General features: G+C 46.1%; 1 protein-coding gene across 1 annotated transcript; it reads right to left on the reverse strand.

The window, feature by feature from the left end:
• Nucleotides 1-2,409: 2,409 nt before the first annotated feature.
• On the reverse strand, nucleotides 2,410-7,694 carry LOC139552152 (betaine--homocysteine S-methyltransferase 1). The gene is made up of 8 exons (XM_071363590.1): nucleotides 7,553-7,694; nucleotides 6,927-7,059; nucleotides 6,613-6,725; nucleotides 5,898-6,089; nucleotides 5,585-5,732; nucleotides 3,890-4,072; nucleotides 3,519-3,747; nucleotides 2,410-3,256 (listed from the first exon to the last, which is right to left on the reverse strand). The coding sequence occupies exons 1-8, from the start codon at nucleotides 7,580-7,582 to the stop codon at nucleotides 3,076-3,078; spliced, it is 1,209 nt and encodes a 402-aa protein (XP_071219691.1). The 5' UTR covers nucleotides 7,583-7,694; the 3' UTR covers nucleotides 2,410-3,075.
• Between the last annotated feature and the right edge of the window lie 14,237 nt (nucleotides 7,695-21,931).

The raw sequence follows: 21,931 nt of genomic DNA on the forward strand, positions 1-21,931 counted from the left end.
CACCGGGGCCTCCCACTCTATTCTGGTTAGGGCCAGTTTGCGCTGTTCTGTGAAGGGAGTAGTACACAGCGTTGTACCAGCTCTTCAGTTTTTTTGGCAATTTTTTGCATGGAATAGCCTTCATTTCTCAGAACAAGAATAGACTGACAAGTTTCAGAAGAAAGTACTTTGTTTCTGGACATTTTGAGCCTGTAATTGAACACACAAATGCTGATGCTCCAGATACTCAACTAGTCTAAAGAAGGCCAGTTTTATTGCTTCTTTAATTAGAACAGTTTTCAGCTGTGCTAACATAATTGCAAAAGGGTTTTCTCATGATCAATTAGCTTTTTCAAATGATAAACTTGAATTAGCTAACACAACGTGCCATTGGAACACAGGAGTGATGGTTGTTGATAATTGGCCTCTGTACGCCTATGCAAATATTCCATAAAAAAATCAGCCGTTTCCAGCTACAATAGTCATTTACAACATTAACAATGTCTACACTGTATTTCTGATCAATTTGATGTTATTTTAATGGACAGAAAATGTGCTTTTCTTTCAAGGACATTTCTAAGTGTCGCCAAACTTTTGAACGGTGGTGTATATCAATACACCCGTAACAACCTAAACATTACGAAACCTTAGATCAAATAAGCCACACCAAGCAAATAAACCATTACATTTTTTGTTAACCAAATTAGACACTCATTGACCTCCATACAAAAACTTCTTTTGGTGGACAGATTTTGGGCGGAGTAAAACCTTTCGCTTGGCCTCTTCCTCGCTGGACATAAATGCCCTTTTAGCTACCCTAGGAAGTGACGTTGCAGGCTAGATCAGTGCTGCCCCCTCTCATTGACGGCCAACCCGGGGTACTGCTGGATGCCATTAGCAACTAAATGATCCTCACTGCTTTGTTTATATATATTTTATTTTTATTTAATCAGGTAGGCCAGTTGAGAACAAGTTGTCATTTACAACTGAGACCTGGCCAAGATAAAGCAAAGCAACACAAACAACAACACAGAGTTACACATGGAATAAAAAAACGTACAGTCAAGAACACAATAGAATATACAGTGTGTGCAAATGAGGTAACATTAGGGAGGTCGGGCAATAAATAGGCCGTAGTGGTGAAGTAATTACAATTTAGCAATTTAACACTGGGGTGATAGATGTGCAGAAGATGAATGTGCAAGTAGAGATACTGGGGTGCAAAGGAGCAAAAAAATAATAATATGGGGATGAGGTAGTTGGATGGGCTATTTACAGGTGGGCTATGTACAGGTGCAATGATCTGTAAGATGCTCTGACAGCTGATGCTTAAAATTAGGGAGGGAGATATGAGTCTCCAGCTTCAGTGATTTTTGCAATTCGTTTAAGTCATTGGCAGCAGAGAACTGGAAGGAAAGGTGGCCAAAGGATGAATTGGCTTTAGAGGTAACCAGTGAGTCAAAACCGTCCAGAGTAGTGATGCAGGCCAGGTAGCAGGGAACCAGGAACTGAGGCTGAGGCAAGTAAGGGCAGGGTAAGTAAGGGCAGGGTAAGCAGGTCTGGAGCGGAATTCAAGGAAGTAGTAGAGCGTGGGTCCAGGGCAGGGAAGCAGACACTGGAGACAGGGAACAGAGTCAGATCAGCCGGAACTGTAGTGGAGAGAAAAGCAGCGCCAGGCTAGGGAAAAACAGGCACAACAGGATAACTAGATCTATGCAGGAACAAGCGGCTAATAACGCAGACTGACTGAGCAGAGACTACAAACTGACAGTGTGGAAGTGGCAGGGCTGAGTATTTGTAGAGGCCTTGATTACGGAACAGGTTGCAGCTGGTGGGGATCTGCGCCGCCTCTAGCACACCTGTCTCCACACACACACACAGGGAGAGAGCACTGGGGGAGTGGTGGCAGGTTAGGGAGACACAGAATGAGAAGTAGAGGGCGTGACAGGAGCAGATGTGACGCTGATTTTTTTTCACTCATTGGTCTTTTGACTAATCAGATCAGCTCTAAAAAGATCTGAAGTGAAAAGATCTGACTGATGTGATTGGTCCAAATACCAATTAGTGGACAAAAGATCAGAATTGGGCTGCCTGTGTAAATGCAGCCAAAGTAATTCCTGCAGCGTCAGGTAAATTCTTGCAGGAATCCAGCAGAACCTGCAGGACTTTTTGTAAGGGTAGAATGACAGTGAAATAGCTTTTTCGTACTCATTTGGATTGTACTTTGAAGCTATTTGGTTATTTGTCATTTCAGAAACATTTACAATAATGGTTTTGGAAATAAATCAATTCAGATTTTGCTGCGATTGTCTTTTTTCAATAGTTTTATCTTGGTATTCTATGTATGTAAGAGTATTTTGGTAGCTTGAGGTTTCAAAACACCAACATGTTGATAGGATACCCCACACAATGAAGAAATGTCATCACATACAAGGTCAAGTGGAAGTTTATTGAATCAAACTACAGTTATGAAGTCAAAACTTTCATTTGGTATAGACATTATTTGGCACGAGATGTATTCAGAACTAGGCTATGCTACATTCTTTACCAGCTATTTAACATTGTGGTCACAGTAGGTTCGGTAACACGCTTTCACTTTTATTTCTAATCTTATGCGTTTCAATAGTCACAAGATCAGCAGCACACTCTGGAGGACGCACCACCGGGGGCAACGTTTTGGTTTGTTTGTTTAACTCACAGTACGTATCAATGGCTTGATGATTGCCGTAACATTCTGTCTGAGTAAGGCACATATCAAGTTTGAAATCCAGTTATTTAGAAATTAGATGCATCTCTACCATAATCACTTTAGAATTATTAGAGAAGAGAATACAATGGAGCTATACCATCTAGAGATGCTGCAAATCTGAATGAAATCATAATAACTTTTGGTTCACAAGATGGTCCTAGAAATCAAAACAGAATAATAAGACTTCCATCTAATTATTTTTGTTATGTAAACTTCTTTAAAAAGGGAATGTGTGGGAGTTCTCCCCTCTGCCTTTATCAAACCACAACACTCCTTCAGAGTGCACGCCACTCCTTCGGTTTTCCTCCAGGGGGCTCCACCTCCCTCTCCTAACCCAGAAAGAGTGCTCAGTGGCTGGCCTTGGCCTTCTCAAACAGGGGTTTGAGCTCTTCCTGGCTGGTGGCCTCTTTGTGCTGCATCAGGTCGGCATGGCCCTTGGTGACACCCCAGCTGTCAGGGGTGGACATGGAGGGACACTTGGGACGGCCGGATGCTGGCATCAACTTCTCCCAGTAGTCACGGCGAGCCCTGGGGGAGAGAGGAACAGAGGGGGAAGGGAGAGGTGGGGGATTGAAAATGTAAAAGGTCAAATGTATACTCCGGACATGGGAGTAATAAGCTGGTAATAAAATGGTACAGTACTATGTCTAACCTCATGTGTCTTACAGTAACCATTTAAGTTAAATAACTGAACTTTTGCAATTTTGGACTGGAGTCATATAAGGACACTCCTTTGTGGTTCCTGGTATCTAACTAATTTGTACCCGTGTGGTGTATACGGTCTCCTTACCTGGCACGGACCCATGGCTTGGTGTGCATCTCCAGACCAGCACCCCAGTTACCGTGCTTCTCTGAGGCAGCGGGCAGGCAGCCTCTCTCTGTGGCCAGCTCCTCAGCCACAGCCCTGATGTGGTAGGGCTCGAAGCCGCAGCAGCCGCCGATGAAACGGATGCCAACGTTGAATGCTTCCCTAGCGTACTTGTGCATGTCCCACCTGGTCAGAATCCTGGGCTCCAGACCTGGGGGAGAGACAGACATGCAGTCAGAGAGAGGGAGTTGGAAAAGAGAAGAGAAATTAGGAGAAAGGAAGGAGGAAAGAGAAACAGAAAAAGACGACCTAGTGGGCAGGAGAGAGATGGCGATGGAGATCTGTGTACGTACCGAAGGGGAACTCTGGCAGGTCGATGAATCCCTGGCAGTTGCAGTCAGGGGTGTGGAAGGCCAGAGGCTGGACCATGTAGTGGGCCTTCAGCCCCGCCCTCTCCACCCCCTCCTTCATCATTTTCACCGTCTTCACACAGGTCATGGGGTCAAAGTGACAGTTGATGCCCACAATACTGGCTCCTGTTGGCAGAGAGAGAGAGAGAGAGTGTGCATATAAACTCAGCAACAACAAAAAAACGTCCTCTCACTGTCAACTGCGTTTATGTTCAGCAAACTTAACATGTGTAAATATTTGAATGAACATAAGATTCAATAACTGAGACAAACTTAACAAGTTCCACAGACATGTGACTAATAGAAAAATGTCACAAGTCAGTATCTGGTGTGGCCACCAGCTGCATTAAGTACTGCAGTGCATCTCCTCCTCATGGACTGCACCAGCTTTGCCAGTTCTTGCTGTGAGATGTTACCCCACTCTTCCAACAAAGCATCTGCAAGTTGCCAGACATTTCTGGGAGAAATGGCCCTCACCCTCCGATCCAACAGGTCCCAGACGTGCTCAATGGGATTGAGATCCGGGTTCATCGCTGACCATGGCAGAACACTGACATTCCTGTCTTGCAGGAAATCACGCACAGAACGAGCAGTATGGCTGGTGGCATTGTCATGCTGGAGGGTCATGTCAGGATGAGCCTGCAGGAAGGGTACCACATGAGGGAGGAGGATGTCTTCCCTGTAACGCACAGCGTTGAGATTGCCTGCAATGACAACAAGCTCAGTCCGATGATGCTGTGACACGCCGCCCAAGACCATGACGGACTCTCCACCTCCAAATCGATCCCGCTCCAGAGTACAGGCCTCGGTGTAACGCTCATTCCTTCGACGATAAACGTGAATCCGTCCATCACCCCTGGTGAGACAAAACCCCAACTCGTCAGTGAAAAGCACTTTATGCCAGTCCTGTCTGGTCCAGCGACGGTGGGTTTGTGCCCATAGGCGACGTTGTTGCCGGTGATGTATGGTGAGGACCTGCCTTACAACAGGCCTACAAGCCCTCAGTCCAGCCTCTCTCAGCCTATTGCGAACAGTCTGAGCACTGATGGAGGGATTGTGCGTTCCTGGTGTAACTCGGGCAGTTGTTGCCATCCTGTACCTGTCCCACAGGTGTGATGTTCGGATGTACCGTTCCTGTGCAGGTGTTGTTACACGTGGTCTGCCACTGCAAGGACGATCAGCTGTCCGCCCTGTTGCGCTGTCTTAGGCGTCTCACAGAACGAAAATTGCAATTTATTGCCCTGGCCACATCTGCAGTCCTCATGCCTCCTTGCAGCATGCCTAAGGCATGTTCACGCAGATGAGCAGGGACCCTGGGCATCTTTCTTTTGGTGTTTTTCTGATTCAGTAGAAAGGCCTCTTTAGTGTCCTAAGTTGCCATAACTGTGACCTTAATTGCCTGCCGTCTGTAAGCTGTTAGTGTCTTAACGACCGTTCCACAGGTGCATGTTCATTAATTGTTTATGGTTCTTTGAACAAGCATGGGAAACAGTGTTTAAACCCTTTAAAATGAAGATCTGTGAAGTTATTTGGATTTTTATGAATGATCTTTGAAAGACAGTGTCCTGAAAAAGGGGCATTTCTTTTTTTGCTGAGAGAGAGATATATCTCTATCTATAGCTAAATGAAGTCCCATACCAGCTTTGACCAGCCGGACAGCACAGTCTCCAGGGCTGACTCCGTTGAGGTCTCCGTCAGGGCCGATACACAGAGAGGCACATACTGGCTTGCCCGAGGTCTTCAGCACCTGCACAGCCCACTCTGCCTCCTCCACGTGCTCAAAGTACTGCACAAACACAGTGTAAAAAAAGTGACAACCCAAGCAATACAGAAACCAGCATTGTCCAAGTGAAGATCCTTTGCACATAGAATCGGTCAGATTTATGGTGTCAGTATGCCATGTGGGCAAGAAGTGGATCTACTATATGAGCGTACAACATGCTGTTCCTACCTCTGCAATCATGAAATCGACGTTCTTCTTGACGAAGACATCAAGCTGCCTCTTGAAGATGCCCTTGACCTCGTCCGCGCACTTGCAGCTCAAGTAAGAGGGGGTCTGGGAGACCCCGCCCGCCACCATCGCGTCGCCCTCATTGGCCACCTCCCTGGCCAGGTCACAGGCGGCCTCGTTGATTTGTGTGCCCTGGTGTAAATCAAATATTGATTAGTGTACAACCCTATTGATGTAGTTTGAGGTAGCCTACAATGGTTGCGTTCCCCTGCTCAGACGTTGCATGCGTCAACCAATGTGTCAGTGTCACGTGATTGACTGACAGATTGCTATAACATACGATGTGATTAGCTGATACAAAAAATACCTAACCAGGTGTTGTAAGATCTGGCAAGCATCAGCAACACCTGGGCAGAGGAACACACCCAATGTCTTCTATATCACCATTGTGAAACCTGCCAAGTAGGTTCTACCCCAAGTTGGGAAATAAATCAGTGCTGAACAGAAGAACAGGCTTCATTCAGGCTTCGAGAGATGTATAGGAAACCTGATTTACAGATAGATGGAATAATTATTTATATTAACTTTTATCCCATTCAGTCATTGAACAATCTTGCTTAGAAATGCATGGCCAAACTGTAACAGCAGAATGGGTCTGGCATTCTCATTCATTCCTCTTGGTGAGTTTTCCCAACAGCTGCAGACGGATACTCACGGTGAAGCGCTGAGCGTTACCCCTGTTCTCCAGTTTATCGTCGCTGGCGTAGAAGGTGAAAGTCTGCATGACATTTGACCCCGCCCGCAGGAATTCGCGGTGCAGCTGTCTCACTGGAAACGAGAAGAGTAAGTGTCACTCACTCATATGGCTTTTTGCTAAGTATTTATTTACAACTTCACGCTCTCTCAACTTCATCTGGTTGAAAGATGTGCGTCTGATGGACAAGTTGGAGAGGCTTCGCTAAATGCTATGTAGGCTAGCCTATGACTGGTGTGCAGGGTCCAGGGAGTCAAAGATTAGATATCGTTTACCAGCCTCGGGGTGCTCGGCGGCAGCCTCAGGAGTCCAGGGACCCGCCTTCACATAGCCCCTCTTCTCCAGGGCGAAGACGAAACCTCCGTCCCCAATAACAATCTCGCCTGCATCCAGGCGCTCCAGAATGTTCTGCACAAACATTGCATAATTAGCTCTCCATTCTACAAGTATGAAATATGCACCCGCAATAAATGCGTAAAAAGCTCCCTGAATGAAATACGCAACTGGTAAACAATTGCATTGTTTCCCAAACTGGGTCCTGGGGACACCAATGGGTGAACATCGCACCCCATGGGGTCCCGAGGACCGAGTTTAGGAAACGCTGATCTAAGGTTATATAATAGAGTTGTAGTAGAAGTCAGCTTATGTTAACCAAAGTCAATGAAGCATGCACTATGGATTTTTTTGAATATATTGCGCCAAACAAGACCAAGGGGTTCAGATGAAGTTAGAACTAAAATAAGCATTTTGATCCCTATAATAACATACTCTTAACTCTTAACACCAAAGCAATACATACATTAGCACGTCTGCAATAGTTCTGCAAAAGGCTAAGTGCATTACGCAATAGGCATGCATGCCTTTACAGCCATAATGATGGTCATATTAAGTCTCGACTTACCCTCTTAGCTCCAGCTGGTGCCATGATCATTGGTGATTGCACTTGTACTTAAGACACTCCTTCTCAAACACAGGCTTCCTCTAGATTTGGAGAGGGTTTGATACCGTGATCCGTTTGCCTTTATAAGCTGAAGGAGGGGTGTGGTGTGCACTGATGTCACTCACAGTCACACAGATCCGCCTGCTCCTGCTTGTTAAATAATCAATTTTTCTCTGCATCTACAGTGCATTCGAAAAGCATGCAGACCTCATCACTTTTTTACAGCCTTATTCTAAAATGGAAAAAACTATAAAAAGACAGAAATACCTTATTTCTGACATAAAGCCCTTTCACTACATGAACAACAAACAAGAACCAAATTCCTCATTGAGAGGGGGGAGCACTGAGCAAGCCTGCAACTTCACTTACCGGAGTAGCTCAAACTGCGCATGTTATCTCCATGAGAGGCCATCTTAACCGACTTCATTTGGCTTCAATGCGCTATTGAGCTATTACATAGGAATGAATGGTGTCACGTGATCGATGGCTTTGTCCATTCATATATACAGTCATTGGTGTCACTCTGATCTTAAAATCGTGTCTCGGCAGAAATGTGTATACAGTGCATTCGGAAAGTATTCAGACCCCTTCCCTTTTTCCACATTTTGTTACAATACAAATGTTGTTACCATACTAATTGTAATCCTTCTAAAATGGATTATCCATCTAATCCATCTAAACTCAGTGTCTCTGTACATTTGCCAATGGTTTTGTAAATCAATACTACGTGCAATATTTCTTGGATGCTACTATGATTACGAATAATAATGAATGAATCGTGGATAATGATGAGTGAGAAAGTCAGAGGCATGCATATCATTATCCCCTAAAATGCTAACCTCCCTTTTTTTTGTAATGGTGAGAGTTAAGAGGTTAGCATGTTTTTGGGGCATGATCTTTGTGCATCTTTAACTTTCTCACTCATTATTATTCTCGATTCATTCATGATTATCCTTAAACATGAGAGCATCCACATTAATGTAGAAGTGTTCAGAAACATATTGGAATCTTATTTACAATAAAAGTGGCTCCAAAATTACACAATATCAGGGTCAGTGGAGATCTGCCTTATGTTAGTGTTGTGTTCTTGGTTTTGTTGTTTTATTAAACCGTTTCACCTGCACCTGCTTCTGACTCACTGCCCCGTCATTACAGAATACCAACTCAAAATATGGAAGCAGCAGGACAACCGGACATCTCCCAGATGATCGATGAACAAGGTGACCTTCTTCGTCAACACCATGATCAGCTGGCTCAACTGGGGACGGCCATGGAAGATGTTCTCCGCAGTCTACAACGTCTCAACAGCGGAGGATATTCTAGAGCCAGTCTACCCAACGAGTCAGCACACCAGCCCATCCAGCAACCCACTCAGGTCAGCGATGGATGTCTATCCTTCCTGGAGAAATATGACGGGACACCATCCAAATGCCGTGGCTTCCTCCTTCAGTGCTCCCTCTATTTCGCAAATCAGATGGGAGCCCCCACCACCGAGAGGTCTACGGTTACCACGGTTATTTCTCTGCTGACTGGGCGGGCATTGGAATGGGCTACGGCCATCTGGGAGAGAGGAGAGGAGGAGCTTGAGTCTTATGAGGGGTTCATGGCTCTGTTTAAATGTATTTTCGATCATCCTGCGGAGGGCAGAGAGGGAGGTGAGCATCTGCTTCAGCTCCAGCAGGGGAATCAGACGCCTACTGAGTATGCGCTTACCTTCCGGACAGTAGCAGCTTCCAGTGGATGGAATGAGCCGGCGCTGAGCACGTTATTTAGAAGAGGTCTGCGCAAGGAGGCCCAGATGGAACTGGCCTGCCGAGATGACAATATCACCCTGGACGCACTCATTGTGATGGCCATCTGTCTGGATAACCTCCCCTGGGAACGTCGGCATCTTCATCGCTTCTCTCCCTCCTTCGGCGAGTGTTCGGGATCAGAGCCGGAACCCATGGAGGTAGGGGTCACACGCCTTACCGCGGCGGAACGACTCAGACGGATACAGCCGGGACTCTGTATGTACTGTGGCCAGGGAAGGCACAAGTGCCAGCGGTGTCCATTACTTCAGTATCCGGGATCCACTAGAGCAGAGGGACGGTCACGGGATGTTACATACCCTGGACCATGAGTGAGTATTCCATCTACTGCTCTTCCTGTTAGACTCTTTTTAGTACCCATCACTCTGGCTGACCGTCCCTCATGCCCTGTGTCTACAGCTTTAGTGGATTCCGGTGGCGCGGGGAACTTTATGGATCAGACCCTTGCCTCCTCTCTCAATATTACTACCTACCCGCTCTCCTCTCCTTTTCTGGTTCAAGGTCTCGACTGTCGGTCTCTAGGATCCGGAACCATCACACACACATCACCCAACCACTCACCCTCACCGTGGAGCCCAATCACCAGGAAAACATCCCCTTCTTCATCACCAGTTCACAAGATCATCCTCTGCCTACCTTGGCTTCAGCGCCATAACCCTACCATCTCATGGTCGAGGATGAGAATCACCGACTGGTCACCTGAATGCTTGAAGACCTGCTTCCCTGTCCCCTGTGGTTCCACATCGGTTGAGAGTCCTGTGGTTGCCCTCCAGCCCAACATCCCAAAGGAATATCAGTATCTAAGGGAGGTATTCTCCAAGACCCGCGCTACCTGTCTCCCTCCTCATCGCCCCTGGGACTGTGTCATTCCCCTTTTTTTCAGTGCTACACCTCTGCGCAGATGCATCTACCATCTGTTGGTGGCTGAGACCCAGGCCATGGAGGACTACATTCAAGAGGCACTCCTACAGGGTTTCATCCACAGGTCCACGTCCCCTGCATCGGCTGGTTTCTTCTTCGTGGCCAAGAAGGAGTGAGGATTACGTCCTTGTATCGATTAACGTGGACTCAATGACATCACCACGAAGTATCGGTATCCTCTCCTGCTGGTGCCATCAGCCATCGAGCAGCTCCATGGGGCCCGGTTCTTCACCAAACTGGACCTTGGAGTGCCTACAATCTCATTCGCATCCGGGAGGGGGATGAGTGGAAGATGGCGCTCAGCACGATGTCTGGTCACTGCGAGCGCTGTCGCTGCCCCTCTCATCTCCCTCCTCAAGGGTGGGCCTCATAGGTTGTGTTGGCCTCCAGCAGCCAACGAGGCCTTTCGTCTCCTCAAGGGGTGTTTCACCACCGCCCCCTTGCTGAAACACCCAGATCCCACGCTACATTTGTGGTTGAGGTAGACGCATCGGAGGTAGGTGTGGGGGAAGTTTTGTCACAAAGTGTATCCTTGTGCTTTCTCCAAGAAACTGTCCACCACAGGGAGTAATTAAGACATCGGCGATCAGGAGCTCTTGGCGGTGAAGTTGGCATTAGAAGAGTGGAGACACTGGCTGGAAGGTGCCAAGGAACCATTCGTCATCCTCACCGACCATCGGAACCTTGTACATATGGACAGCGAGGAGACTGAATCTGCACCAAGCAAGGTGGGACCTCTTCTTCACCAGGTTCGACTTCACGCTGACCTATCACCCAGTTTCTAAGAACATCAAGGCCGATGCCCTGTCCCATATCTACAATTTGGGAGAGGGTCCTGTCCAGAGGGCATCCATAATCCCATCCTCCCGTGGGTCGTGGGTCCAGTGGTCTGGGACGTAGATGTGGACATTCGCCAGGCTCTAGAGAGGGAGCCCGCACCCCGGAAGTGTCCTTCCGCGTGCATCTACGTTCACACAGGGATTGGCTGCTGACCTGGGCACACACAGCTGTCGTCGCTGGACATCCAGGTATTTCTCGCACCATCCATTCCCTCACTGAGAAATACTGGTGGCCCACCTTGGTGTAGGATGTTGAGCGGTATGTCAACTCCTGTTCTGTGTGTGCTCAAACCAAGTCCCCTCGGAATGCTCCAGCAGGGAAGCTCAAGCCGCATCCCGTGCCTCAGCGACCTCGGTCCCATCTACCCATTGACTTTGTTACTGATCTTCCCCCTTCTGATGGTTTCACCACCATTCTGGTGGTAGTGGATAGATTTTCCAAGTCATGTCGTTTAATCCGTCTTCCTGGTCTCCCCACTGCGCTCCAGGTCACTGAGGCACTCTTCCAGCAGGTCTTCTGGCATTAAGGCCTTCCAGAGGACCTCGTCTCGGACCGTGGCCCCCAATTCACATCCCGAGTATGGAGGGCCTTCTTAAAGAAGCTCGGGGTCACGGTTAACCTCACATCCGGGTATTGGCCTCAGTCTAACTGGCAGGTGGAGAGGATGAATGAGGAGCTGGGGAGGTTCCTGAGGAGTCACTGTCAGGACCGGCAGGGTGAGCGGACACGTTTCCGTCCTTGGGCAGAGTATGCTCAGAACTCTCTACTTCACTCGTCCATTCGAGTGTGTTTTGGGTTTCCAGCCGGCCGTGGCCCAGTGGACCCCAGGCCAGACCGCGGCTCCTGTGGTAGATGAGTGGTTCCGGCGCACGGAGGAGGTGTGGAACAATGCACACATGAGACTACAGCGCGCGTCCATCGTCAGAAGGAACAGGCAGACCGTCACCGCAGTGAGACCCCAGTGTTCCATCCTGGGGATTGCGTCTGGCTCTATACCAGGAACCTCCCACTCCACCTGCCCTGCAAGAAACTGAGCCCCCGGTTTGTGGGGCCGTTCAAGGTTCTCCGGAGGGTCAATGAGGTGACATACAGAACACAATTACCCCCTCACTACCGTATCTCACCCTCTTTCCATGTCTCCCTTCTCAGGCCGGTGGTTCCTGGTCCCCTAGCTGATGCTGTCCCCCACGACACACCTCCACCCTCCCTGGACATCGAGGGGGGCCCTTCGTACGCTGTTAGATCCCTATTGGACTCCTGACGTCGTGGGGGTCAGCTCCAGTATCTGGTGGACTGGGAGGGGTATGGCCCAGAGGAGCAGTGTTGGGTTCCGGTGGAAGACATTCTGGACCCCAACATCATCCGTGATTTCCACCTTCGCCGCCCGGACCGACCCGCTCCTCGTCCTCGGGGTCGTCCCCCTGGTCGGCATACGACGTCGCCAGAGTACTAACCACCGGTCCTGGGATTCATCATTACGCACACCTGGCACTCATCATTATGCGCACATGTTAACATTATGATTCACACCTGGACTCCATTACCTTCATAATTTCCTCCCCTTTAAATGTCACTCTCCCCATGTTCACTCACCAGTTGGTATTGTTCTTGTGTATTGGCGTTCTGCCATATGTTAGTGTCCTGTTCTTGGTTTTGTTGTTTTCTTAAAATGTTTAACCTGCACCTGCTTCTGACTCAACGCCCCATCATTACAGTATAGAGACAAAGTGGAGTCACAATTCAACGGCTCAGACACGAGACGAATGTGGCAGGGTCTACAGACAATCACGGAATACAAAAGGAAAAGCATCCATGTCGCGGATACCCACGTCTTGCTTCCAGACAAGCTAAACACCTTCTTTGCCCGTTTTGAGGATAACACAGTGCCACCGACACGGCCCGCTACCAAGGACTGTGGATTCCCCTTCTCCGTGGCCGATGTGAGTAAGACATTTAAATTTTTTTGTGTGTTAGGTTTGATGCATATTTTGGAAGTTAACTGAATGTGTTTTGTGATCTTTTATTTGTATTGTCAGAACTCTCACCTTGCATCCATTTTTTTTAAATTCTTCCACGCAACCCTTTTTTACATTTAACCCTCGCAAGGCTGCTGGCCCAGACGGCATCCCTAGCCATGTCCTCAGAGCATGCGCAGACCAGATGGCTGGTGTGTTTACGGACATATTCAATCTCTCCCTACACCAGTCTGCTGTCCCCACATGCTTCAAGATGGCCACCATTGTTCCTATACCCAAGAAAGCTTTGAGAGACTAGTAAAGGATAATATCACCTCCACCTTACCTGTCATCCTAGACCCACTTCAATTTGCTTCCCGCCCAATAGATCTACAGACAATGCAATCACCATCACACTGCCCTATCCCATCTAGACAAGAGCAATACATATGTAAGAATGCTGTTAATTGACTATAGCTCAGCATTCAACACCATAGTACCCTCCAAGCTCATCATTAACCTCGAGGCCCTGGGACTGAACCCCGCCCTGTGCAACTGGGTCCTGGACTTCCTGACAGGCCGCCCCCAGGTGGGGAAGGTAGGAAACATCACCTCCACTCCGCTGATCCTCAACACTGGGGCCCCACAAGGGTGAATGCTCAGTCCCCTCCTGTACTCCCTGTTCACCCATGACTGCATGGCCAAGCACACCTCCAAAACAATCATCAAGTTTGCAGATGACACAACAGTAGTAAGCTTGATTACCAACAATTACGAGACAGCCTACAGGGAGGAGGTGAGGGCTCTGGGAGTGTGGTGCCAGGAAAACAACCTCTCACTCAATTTCAACAAAACAAAGATGATCATGGACTTCAGGAAACAGCAGAGGGAGCACTCCCCTATCCACAAACAGACCACAGTGGAGAAGGTAGAAAGCTTCAAGTTCCTCGGCGTACACATCACTGACAAACTGAAATGGTCCACTCACACAGACAGTCTGGTGAAGAAGGCGCAACAGCACCTCTTCAACCTCAGGAGGTTGAAGAAATTTGGCTTGTCACCTAAAACCCTCAAACTTTTACAGATGCACAATCGAGAGCATCCTGTCGGGCTGTATCACCCCTTGGTACGGCAACTGCACCGCCCACCATCGCAGGGCTTTCCCAGAGGGTGGCGCAGTCTGCCCAACTCATCACCGGGGGCAAACTACCTGTCCTTCAGGACACCTACTGCACCCGATGTCACAGGAAGACCAAAAAGATCATCAAGGACAACAACCACCCGAGACACTGCCTGTTCACCCTGCTATCATCCAGAAGGTGAGGTCAGTACAGGTGCATCAAAGCTGGGACGAGAGACTGAAAACAGCTTCTATCTCAAGGCCATCAGACTGTTAAATAGCCATCACTAGCACATAGAGGCTGCTGCCTACAGTCGTGGCCATACGTTTTTAAAATGACACAAATATTAATATTCACAAAGTCTGCTGCCTCAGTGTCTTTAGATATTTTTGTCAGATGTTACTATGGAATACAAAATTATAATTACAAGCATTGTCAAATGCTTTTATCGACAATTACATGAAGTTCATGCAAAGAGTCAATATTTGCAATCCACCCTGGCATGCTGTCAATTAACTTCTGGGCCACATCCTGACTGATGGCAGCCCATTCTTGCATAATCAATGCTTGGAGTTTTTGTTTGTCCACCCGCCTCTTGAGGATTGACCACAAGTTCTCAATGGGATTAAGGTCTGGGGAGTTTCCTGGCCATGGACCCAAAATATCGATGTTTTGTTCCCCGAGCCACTTAGTTATCACTTTTTCCTTATGGCAAGGTGCTCCATCATGCTGGAAAAGGCATTGTTCGTCACCAAACTGTTCCTGGATGGTTGGGAGAAGTTGCTCTCTGAGGATGTGTTGGTACCATTCTTTAATCATGACTGTGTTCTTAGGCAAAATTCTGTGAGCCCACTCCCTTGGCTGAGAAGCAACCCCACACATGAATGGTCTCAGGATGCTTTACTGTTGGCATGACACAGGACTGATGGTAGCACTCACCTTGTCTTCTCCGGACAAGATTTTTTCCAGATGCCCCAAACAATCGGAAAGGGGATTCATCAGAGAAAATGACTTTACTCCAGTCCTCAGCAGTCCAATCCCTGTACCTTTTGCAGAATATCAGTCTGTCCCTGATGTTTTTCCTGGAGAGAAGTGGCTTCTTTGCTGCCCTTCTTGATACCAGGCCATTCTCCAAAAGTCTTCGCCTCACTGTGCGTGCAGATGCACTCGCACATGCCTGCTGCCATTCCTGAGCAAGCTCTGTACTGGTGGTGCCCCGATCCCGCAGCTGAATCAACTTTAGGAGACGGTCCTGGCGCTTGCTGGACTTTCTTCACAACAATTGAACCGCTCTCCTTGAAGTTCTTGATGATCCGATAAATGGTTGATTTAGGTGCAATCTTACTGGCAGCAATATCCTTGCCTGTGAAGCCCTTTTGTGCAAAGCAACGATGACGGCACATGTTTCCTTGCAGGTAACCATGATTGACAGAGGAAGAACAATGATTTCAAGCACCACCCTCCTTTTGAAGCTTCCAGTCTGTTATTCGAACTCAGTCAGCATGACAGAGTGATCTCCAGCCTTGTCCTCGTCAACACTCACACCTGTGTTAACGAGAGAATCACTGGCATGATGTCATTTTGATCCTTTTGTGGCAGAGCTAAAATGCAGTGGAAATGTTTTTTTGTGATTCAGTTCATTTGCATGGCAAAGAGGGACTTTTCAATTAATTGCAATTCATTTGATCACTCTTCATAACATTCTGGAGTATATTCAAATTGCCATCATACAAACTGAGGCAGCAGACTTTGTGAAAATGTATATTTGTGTCATTCTCAAAACTTTTGGCCACGACTGTATATACATAGACTTGAAATCCAAGGCCACAATAAATGGAACACTAGTCACTTGAATAATGTTTACATTTTTTGTAATACCCATCTCATATGTGTATGTACTGTATCCTATACTATTCTACTGTATCTTATTCTATGCCGCTCTGACATTGCTCCTCCATATATTTTTATTTTCTTAATTCCATTCCTTTACTAGATTTGTCTGTATTGGGTATATGTTGTGTAACTGTTAGATATTACTGCACTGTCGGAGCTAGAAGCACAAGCATTTCACTACACCTGCAAAAACATCTGTTAAAACACGTGTATGTGACCACTAAATAATGATTTGATTTGACTTGACATCCTTTAAGTTATGTACTCAATAGTTCCCTCAGGTCCTATGGCCTTTTAACTATCCCAAAGCCTAGAACTGAGAGGCAGCTTTTAGTTACTATGCCCCCAGCCTCTGGAATAGCCTGCCTGTCACGTCTACTCCCCCTCTCCGGTGCTCAACGTCGCTGGTTTACTAATCACTGACTCTGACAACTATCATTACGTGCACCACCGCCTCATCATGAGACACACCTGGACTCCAACACTTCACTGATTACCTCCCCTATATCTGTCACTCCCTTGCTTTCATTCCCCGGGCAATATTGGTTATGTGTTTCATGTCCAGACGCTACTCTTGTTTTTGTACCGTTCCATGTTCATTGCATTATTAAACTCACCAGCTGCACCTGCTCCTCGACTCCCAGCGTCTATGTTACACTGACAGAGAATCTGAGGGGGGCCAAAACTGTGGACATATTTATAAGATCTTAAAACACAACTTTTTAGCTTTGCTTTTTCCTTAGGCTGCTTTTTAGTCGTTCAGTTTTTGTCAATCTTTAGTTTTTATCCTCTTATGTTTTGTGTTGTAAATATTTCCGTTTTTTTTTTTTTTTTTTGTACTTTCCTGTGAAACACATTGTGTTGCTTTCCATGTGTGAAATGTGCTGTATAAATAAAGCTTGATATAACAAAGCTTCACTTTTCCACGTCACAATACGTAGAAAAATGTTGTTGAAACAACGTTGATTCAACCAGTTTGTTCCCAATGGAGTGTTGCATTTCCCTCCTGGGTCATGTCATGTCAGAATTGCGCACAACAGGGTTAATTCTCTTCACAATATTTTCGACTTCTTAGAAGTCACATAACTACTCCACACATCTTTAGCTGTATTGAAATGGATTAAAATGGATTCAAATCTCCCTCCTCCCAGGGACAGTCACACGGTCCTGGGGAAGATGTGGAAGGACACGGCCGAGACTGTGATCATCGGAGGGGGCTGTGTGGGAGTCAGTATAACCTATCACCTGGCCAAGGCTGGACAGAAGGACGTGGTTCTGCTGGAGAAGTCTGAACTTACCGCTGGATCCACCTAGCACGCTGTAGGTCAACAACAACAGATCTAGGATCAACTTGCCTGTCTCAAAACCTAATCTTCTCATATGATGGGGAAAAGACAGAACGGACCTTGGAACAACAAATGGCTTCAGAGGGTTTTATGGATCGAGTCTGGTGTTAAACATATTGATTGATGGTCTGACACCTAGCAGATGGCACAACAGCCACAGCAAAACCGCAACAACACCTTTACCTTTTGCGTAACATTTGGAAAGGATTCAAAACACATGGCGCATTTCCACTGCAGCCCCGTTTCGACCTGAGACGTTCTTCCACTACTACAGCAGTTAGCATGGCAACGGAGTTTTCACATTTCTCCTCATTAGAATTAAGTTCATGAGTGTTATTACACACACTCTTAGAGGGAAAGGTAATGTAGGTCGGAGATATTCAACATGGCGAGACCGCAGTGAGAGACCACACTCAAGATATTTACATTTTAATTTGAGACACTGAGCAGACGCTCTTATCCAGAGCAACTTACAGCTACCGGGAAGAACCTAAGATACTACAGACATATCAGATAGTCCACTCGGCAGAAGGAGCGGTTGAGGTTTCCAAGAAGTAGATGGAGGCATGTAAGAAGATCTGAGTTATGGTAGCTGTCAAAGACAGCTGCTGTCAAAAGAACCAGGCCTAGGTGGTTCTGCCGAGGATCTGATGGCCTAGTTCTGCCTCTTTATAATCCTCAAAACAACTCCATCCTGTATAGCAGGGTTCTCCAACTGGCGAATTTGGTGGACATAAAAGACTTAAAAACACCAGCAAATCGTCTCCAAGTGATTGTAAATTTGGACATCTGTTCCACAGTATTCCCACCCATAATAGGGATAAACTATGTGATCGTATACAAATGTAAGCAAGGTTTGAAATAATTATATTTGAGTCAAATATTGTATCTGTTTGGGCTTCTTGCTGTCAATCTGCAGTCTACAAATGATTTGTAATTAGGTTCTGGACCCCTGACTCAAGAAACAAATCAGTCGGTGGCTGAATCAAGCTGATGATCCCTGCTGTAGAGGTTAGTCTACATGCCATAGTAAATATGCTGCTCAAATGTCAGGGGTCCAACTTCCTTAGTAGTCTTATCTAACTTCTCTTTCTATGTCCAGTGCCTTCAGAAAGTATTCATACACCTTGACTTATTCCACATTTTGTTGTGTTACAGCCTGAATTCAAAATGGATTACAGATTTTTTTTTATCAACCGTCTACACACGTTTTAATTTTTAACTAAATTTGTTGACAATGAAATACAGAAATATCTCATTTACATAACTATTCCCATTCCTGAGTCAATACTTTGTAGAGGCACCTTTGGCAGTGATTACAGCTTTAAGGCTTTCTGGGTAAGTTTCTAAGAGCTTTCCACAGCTTTCCACACCTTTCCACACCTGGTTTGTGCAAAATTTGCCCATAATGTTTTTTTTAAATTATTCAAAGTGGTTGTTGATCATTGCTAGACAACCATTTTCAGTACTTACCATAGATTTTCAAGTAGATTGAAGTCAAAACTGTAACTCGGCCACTCAGGAACATTCACTGTCTTCTTGGTAAGCAACTCCAATGAAGTTTTGGCCTTGTGTTTTAGGTTATTGTCCTGCTGAAATGTGAATTAGTCTCTCAGTGTCTGGTGGAAAGCAGACTGAACCAGGTTTTCCTCTAGAATTTTGTCTGTGCTTAGCTCCATGACGTTTTTTTTTAATCCTGAAAAACTCCCCAGTCCTTAACGATTACAAGCATGACCATAACATGATGCAGCCACCACTATTCTTGAAAATATGGAGAGTTATACTCAGTAATATGTTGTATTGGATTTGCCCCAAACATAACACTTTATATTCAGGACAAAAAGTCAATTGCTTTGCCACATCTTTTGCAGTATTACTCTAGTGCCTTGTTGAAAACAGGATGCATGTTTTGGAATATTTTTATTCTGTACAGGCTTCCTTCTTTTCATCTTGTCAATTAGGTTAGTATTGTGGAGTAACTACAATGTTGTTGATCCATCCTCAGTTTTCTCCTTTCACAGCCATTAAACTCTATAACTTGTTTTAAAAAGTCACCATTAGCCTCATGGTGAAATCACTGAGCGTGTTCCTTCCTCTCCGGCAACTGAATTAGGAAAGACACCTGTGTCTTTGTAGTCACTGGGTGTATTGGTACACCATCCAAAGTGTAATTAATAACTTCACCATGCTCAAAGGGATATTTAATGTATGCCTTTTTTATTTTTACCCATCTACCAATAGGTGCCCTTTGTGAGGCATTGGGAAACCTCCCTGGTCTTTAAAGTTGAATCTGTGTTTGAATTTCACTGCACGACTGAGGGATCTTACAGATAATTGTATGTGTAAGATACAGAGATGAGGTAGTCCTTAAAAAATCACATTAAAAACACTATAATTGTACACAGAGTGAGTCCATGCAACTTATTATGACTTGTTAACCAAATCTGTACTCCTGAACTTATTTAGGCTTGCCATAACAAAGGGGTTGAATACTTATTGACACTAGACATTTCAGCTTTTCATTTTTAATACATTCCACTTTGACATTATGGGGTATTGTGTCTAGGCCAGTGACAAATCTCACTTTAATCCATTTTCAATTCAGGCTGTAACACAACAAAAAGTGGAAAAAGTCCAGGGGTGTGAATATTTACTGAAGGCACGGTATCTATGTTAGGAACATGTGAACTGAACGACTTGGTTGTGCAGTGTAGTTAAAGTCAATGGAGATAATGGTGTTGAAATGTGTATTATTACGATTATTTTATAACATAAAGAAGATTCATATCTCAAGACATAAGTGAGATAACCGATAGGTTGGACGATACCTTTCTCATGTTGAAAAAAACGTATATTTAAAAACTGGAAATCAACCAATCCTAAATCATTAACACAACGGAAAGGGCAAATCCTTTAATATCTCATTGTTGAAAGTGCGTGGGGGAGGGAGAGAAACAAATGATGACGTTTGAGGCCATGTGGCAGAGAGTGATGCGGCTGCTGGAGATGGGGGTGTGAGCAGGCGAGTCTGGGCAGGGGTGATGTTGTGGATGTTTGTGTGTGTCTGTATGTCGTTGTCTGTATTGTTGGGAGAAAAAAAAAAAATATATAATATATATACAGTGGGGAGAACAAGTATTTGATACACTGCCGATTTTGCAGGTTTTCCTACTTACAAAGCATGTAGAGGTCTGTCATTTTTATCATAGGTACACTTCTACTGTGAGAGACGGAATCTAAAACAAAAATCCAGAAAATCACATTGTATGATTTTTAAGTAATTAATTTGCATTTTATTGCATGACATAAGTATTTGATCACCTACCAACCAGTAAGAATTCCGGCTCTCACAGACCTGTTAGTTTTTCTTTAAGAAGCCCTCCTGTTCTCCACTCATTACCTGTATTAACTGCACCTGTTTGAACTCGTTACCTGTATAAAAGACACCTGTCCACACACTCAATCAAACAGACTCCAACCTCTCCACAATGGCCAAGACCAGAGAGCTGTGTAAGGACATCAGGGATAAATTGTAGACCTGTACAAGGCTGGGATGGGCTACAGGACAATAGCCAAGCAGCTTGGTGAGAAGGCAACAACTGTTGGCACAATTATTAGAAAATGGAAGAAGTTCAAGATGACGGTAAATCACCCTCGGTCTGGGGCTCCATGCAAGATCTCACCTCGTGGGGCATCAATGATCATGAGGAATGTGAGGGATCAGCCCAGAACTACACGGCAGGACCTGGTCAATGACCTGAAGAGAGCTGGGACCACAGTCTCAAAGAAAACCATTAGTAACACACTACGCCGTCATGGATTAAAATCCTGCAGCGCACGCAAGGTCCCCCTGCTCAAGCCAGCGCATGTCCAGGCCCGTCTGAAGTTTGCCAATGACCATCTGGATGATCCAGAGGAGGAATGGGAGAAGGTCATGTGGTCTGATGAGACAAAAATAGAGCTTTTTGCTCTAAACTCCACTCGCCGTGTTTGGAGGAATAGAAGGATGAGTACAACCCCAAGAACACCATCCCAACCGTGAAGCATGGAGGTGGAAACATCATTCTTTGGGGATGCTTTTCTGCAAAGGGGACAGGACGACTGCACCGTATTGAAGGGAGGATGGATGGGGCCATGTATCGCGAGATCTTGACCAACAACCTCCTTCCCTCAGTAAGAGCATTGAAGATGGGTCGTGGCTGGGTCTTCCAGCATGACAACGACCCGAAACACACAGCCAGGGCAACTAAGGAGTGGCTCCGTAAGAAGCATCTCAAGGTCCTGGAGTGGCCTAGCCAGTCTCCAGACCTGAACCCAATAGAAAATCTTTGGAGGGAGCCGAAAGTCCGTATTGCCCAGCGACAGCCCCGAAACCTGAAGGATCTGGAGAAGGTCTGTATGGAGGAGTGGGCCAAAATCCCTGCTGCAGTGTGTGCAAACCTGGTCAAGAACT

This window comes from Salvelinus alpinus, chromosome 24 (genome assembly GCF_045679555.1).
Source record: "Salvelinus alpinus chromosome 24, SLU_Salpinus.1, whole genome shotgun sequence".
Lineage (NCBI taxonomy): Eukaryota > Metazoa > Chordata > Actinopteri > Salmoniformes > Salmonidae > Salvelinus > Salvelinus alpinus.

Bases quoted from the DNA above. Each gene is read 5' to 3' on its own strand.
- LOC139552152 (XM_071363590.1), bottom strand. From the start codon at position 7,582: ATGATCATGGCACCAGCTGGAGCTAAGAGG. The intron at 5,733-5,897 runs GTAGGAACAGCA...GTGTTTGTGCAG, and splicing joins TCGATTTCATGATTGCAGAG to TACTTTGAGCACGTGGAGGA. The intron at 4,073-5,584 runs GTATGGGACTTC...CTCTGCCAACAG, and splicing joins TGTCCGGCTGGTCAAAGCTG to GAGCCAGTATTGTGGGCATC.